Source organism: Amaranthus tricolor, chromosome 14, assembly GCF_026212465.1.
Source record: "Amaranthus tricolor cultivar Red isolate AtriRed21 chromosome 14, ASM2621246v1, whole genome shotgun sequence".
In the NCBI taxonomy this organism is placed as follows: domain Eukaryota; kingdom Viridiplantae; phylum Streptophyta; class Magnoliopsida; order Caryophyllales; family Amaranthaceae; genus Amaranthus; species Amaranthus tricolor.
The window spans coordinates 16,330,855-16,334,764 of NC_080060.1; the positions used below are offsets into that span (position 1 = coordinate 16,330,855).

A 3,910-nucleotide genomic window follows, 5' to 3' on the forward strand; every position below is an offset into this window, starting at 1 on the left:
GAACAAGATGGGTCTTTCGAAATAAACTCAATGAGGATGGAGATATTGTAAGGAATAAAGCAAGACTGGTAGCTCAAGGCTATAATCAAGAAGAAGGAATAGATTATGATGAAACTTTCGCACCTGTGGCAAGGTTAGAATCTATCCGTATTATGCTTGCTTTTGCTTCATACATGAATATTAAACTATATCAAATGGATGTTAAATGTGCATTCTTAAATGGGTACTTGCAAGAAGAAGTATATGTTAAACAACCACCCGGCTTTGAAAATTCTGATCTACCTAATCATGTGTTCAAACTAAATAAAGCATTATATGGCTTGAAACAAGCTCCAAGAGCTTGGTATGACAGATTTAGCTCACATCTACTTGAAAATGAATTTCAACGAGGTAAAATTGATAAAACTCTTTTCATTAAAACTAAAGGAAAAGATATTCTAGTTGTTCAAGTATATGTTGATGATATATTGTTTGGAGCTACTAATGATTCTTTGTGCAAGGAATTTTCTGAGTTTATGTGCAAAGAGTTTGAAATGAGCATGATGGGAGACTTAACATTCTTTCTTGGACTACAAATAAAGCAAAAGAAAGATGGCATATTTATTTGTCAAAGTAAATATGTTAGAGATTTATTGAAAAAGTACAATATGGATCAATGTAAAGAAGTTAATACGCCTATGAGTACAACACTAAGTTTGGACCAAGATATAAATGGTAAGAGTGTTGATCAAAAGACTTATAGAGGTATGATTGGTTCTTTATTGTATTTAACTGCTAGTCGTCCTGATATCATGTTTAGTGTTTGCTTATGTGCTCGTTTTCAAGCTAACCCAAAAGAATCTCACTTAACAGCAGTTAAGAGAATCTTTAGATATTTATATGGGACTAAAGACTTTGGTCTATGGTACCCTAGCTGTGGAAATTTTAGTTTGATTGGTTTTTCAGATGCTGATTATGCTGGATATAAAGTTGATAGAAAAAGCACCTCAGGATCGTGTCAGTTCTTAGGAAATTCATTGATCTCTTGGTATTCTAAAAAGCAAAATTCAGTGGCTTTATCTACAGCTGAAGCTGAATACATAGCTGCCGGTGCATGTTGCTCTCAAATTTTATGGATTGCTCAACAACTTAGAGACCTTGGAATTGATTTCAAAGGCATACCAATAAGATGTGATAATACAAGTGCAATTTGTATTACAAAGAATCCTGTGCAACATTCTCGTACAAAACACATTGAGGTACGTCACCATTTTATAAGGGATCATGTTGAAAAAGGTAATATTTCTTTATCTTTTATATCTACTGAAAATCAATTAGCGGATATATTTACAAAACCTTTAAGTGCTGATCGTTTTGCTTATATACGTATGGAACTTGGCATGCTAAATGACGTTGCATGAATTAAGGGGGAGTATTATCAAAGAATATTATCAAAGAGTATTATCAAAGAATAATGGCATATGAGTAAAAGGATTGAAACGATAATTACTTAAATACCAAGTATGTATTAAGGGGGAGCATTACGTATTATTATGATTATATATGTGTTTATGCATATTTTTAAGAATTGAAAATTTGATTTCAATTTCTTAAAAAAAAAATAATAAAAAAATTATTTGTTTTATATATATGGGATTTATAATTGAATACCTTTAATTAATAAAGGATATTTAATTATTTTAAAACAAAATTGTTTGTTTCGATTAGTTGTGAACATCATCAATGCGTTAAAATTGTGTTCATTATTTTGGTTAATAAATTCAATTAATCTCATAATTGTATTTCCACTGATTCACGGTTGAAAACCAAAATCAAATGCTTGTTCACCATGATGCACAAACCGGTCAAGCTTCACACACACACACACCCTTTGCATTCTCTTGTGTTGTCAAATCAATCAATTTAATGAAAGTACAAATGCATGTACTATACTCCTTTAAAAGAGAGTAAAACGCTTTACTCATTCATTTACTCACAAAATCTTTTTCTGATTTTCTCTCAAAACCGTCTCTTTCACTTTCCCTTTCAAGCTTTTCATACTCTACTTCAATGGCACCTAAAAGAAGGATGAGTAGATCCTCTTCAAAATCCGAAAAAGGAGAATCATCTAAATCACAAATGGCTGAACCTATAACCCCTGTTGTTTCACCATTACACACTTTTGATGTTCCTAAACAATGGTTCGAAAATCATACTGCTTATGGGAGATGGGTTGATATTTTTCGACAAAGATTACTTTCCTTTGTTGATATACTTGATTATAATTTCTTTCTGTTTGAAGACTTTGAAATAATCTCTGTTTTTATTCAATCTACTCCTGGTATGTTATTAAGTCCTGGTTCTACTACCTATCCAACTCTTGTGAAAGTTTTCTATTCAAACTTATCTTTCGTTATGATTAAAGGAGAACATGCTTTAAGAAGTTTTGTTAAGGGTCAAGAGATTGTGATTTCAAAAACCCTAATGAATGACATTTTCAAATTTTCTCATAAATCTGATGATCAAACTCCTAATATTTTGGCGTTACAAAATGCTAGGGATATGTTCATACTTGAATCTTATTCTGATTTCTCTTCTACTAAACAGTTAACACATAATGCTTTGAATTTAAATGGTAAATTGTTACACTACATTCTTGTAAGAACCGTTTTCTCTCGCAACACTTCTTGTGAATTGGTTACTGATGCTCATCTTATACTGATGTGGAAGATTGCTTCTCTGAAAAATGTTGATTTTTCTTCTATTATTTTCTCCACAATGCGATTTTGTTGCTCACATTCTCGCAATTGCTCTCTTCCTTATGCCAATCTTTTAACATTGATCTTTGATCATTTTAATCTACTCTCTGATTTAGAGGAAGTGGATTGTTCTGGTCCAATTTCATTATCTACTGAAATTCTTCCGCCTCTTGGTATTTTCAAAGTGGATGGCAAATATGAGTTGTACTCAAATTTGTCTTCAACTGATAAAGAGGATCTTCAAAAGATTCATGGTAAGCGGCTTACACGTCTTGAACCTCATATCAAGGAACACACCACTCTTTCCCGACTTCAGTCTCTAGATTTGGAGGTTGGTGAAATGAAATCTTCCCTACTGGCATTACATGATAAAGTGTCTACTCTTACTTTTATGTTAGACTCTTTTATGAAAGAAATGAAGGGAATGGTAGTAGAAGATGTGGTAGTGGAAGAAGAGGTCGATGATGGTGATGCTGCTGTACCTCAAGAGGCTGAGGCTAAGGAGAAGGATAAAGAGGGTGAAAAGAATGGAGATGATGAAGTTACTAGTGAGGGTCAAACTATTGATGTGAATATTGCTGAGACCACTCCAATCCAAACAATTAATCCAACCGTTGATGAAACAATTACCCCTGGACAATCCAAACCTTCCAAGAAAAGGAAGAGAAGGTCTAGGAAGTAATTTTTGTTGATTATGCATGTTATGGTTCTGTTGAACAATATTTTCTTTTGTTAATCCCAACATTTTAAGACTCCTTGTTTACTTTTTGATGAAAGTCAAAAAGGGGGAGAAATATATGCTTATGTTTTATTATTTGCATGCTTACTATACTATCATGCTTATTGCTTGATGTTTGCTTGCTTATACTGAAAAATTGTTAAATGTTTTGCTCTGATTTAATATCTGATTTAATAAATTGTTAAATGTGTTTTATTATTAATGCTTAACATTCATGTTTAAGGGAGATATAATATATATTTACTTAAGGGAGATATGGAAATTTTGTTGCATAACTTGATAATTGCTAAGGTTGCTGATTACATATTTGATTACTGATTATAGATTATTATTCATGATCATAATACTTAATAATCATGTCATGACTGTAATGATATAACATAGTTCTGTTTTGAAACTGTTCTTAAAATCTTGAAGAATGTTTCTGAAAAAT

General features: G+C 31.9%; 1 protein-coding gene across 1 annotated transcript; it reads left to right on the forward strand.

Annotated features, from left to right (window-relative positions):
* The first annotated feature begins 617 nt into the window (after positions 1–617).
* Positions 618–1,401, forward strand: LOC130799456 (secreted RxLR effector protein 161-like). Its single transcript, XM_057662548.1, has one exon. The coding sequence runs from the start codon at positions 648–650 to the stop codon at positions 1,398–1,400; it is 753 nt and encodes a 250-aa protein (XP_057518531.1). The 5' UTR covers positions 618–647; the 3' UTR covers position 1,401.
* The last annotated feature ends 2,509 nt before the right edge of the window (positions 1,402–3,910 follow it).

Excerpts from the sequence above, each read along its gene's own strand:
- LOC130799456 (XM_057662548.1), top strand. The coding sequence starts at position 648 with ATGGATCAATGTAAAGAAGTTAATACGCCTATGAGTACAACACTAAGT.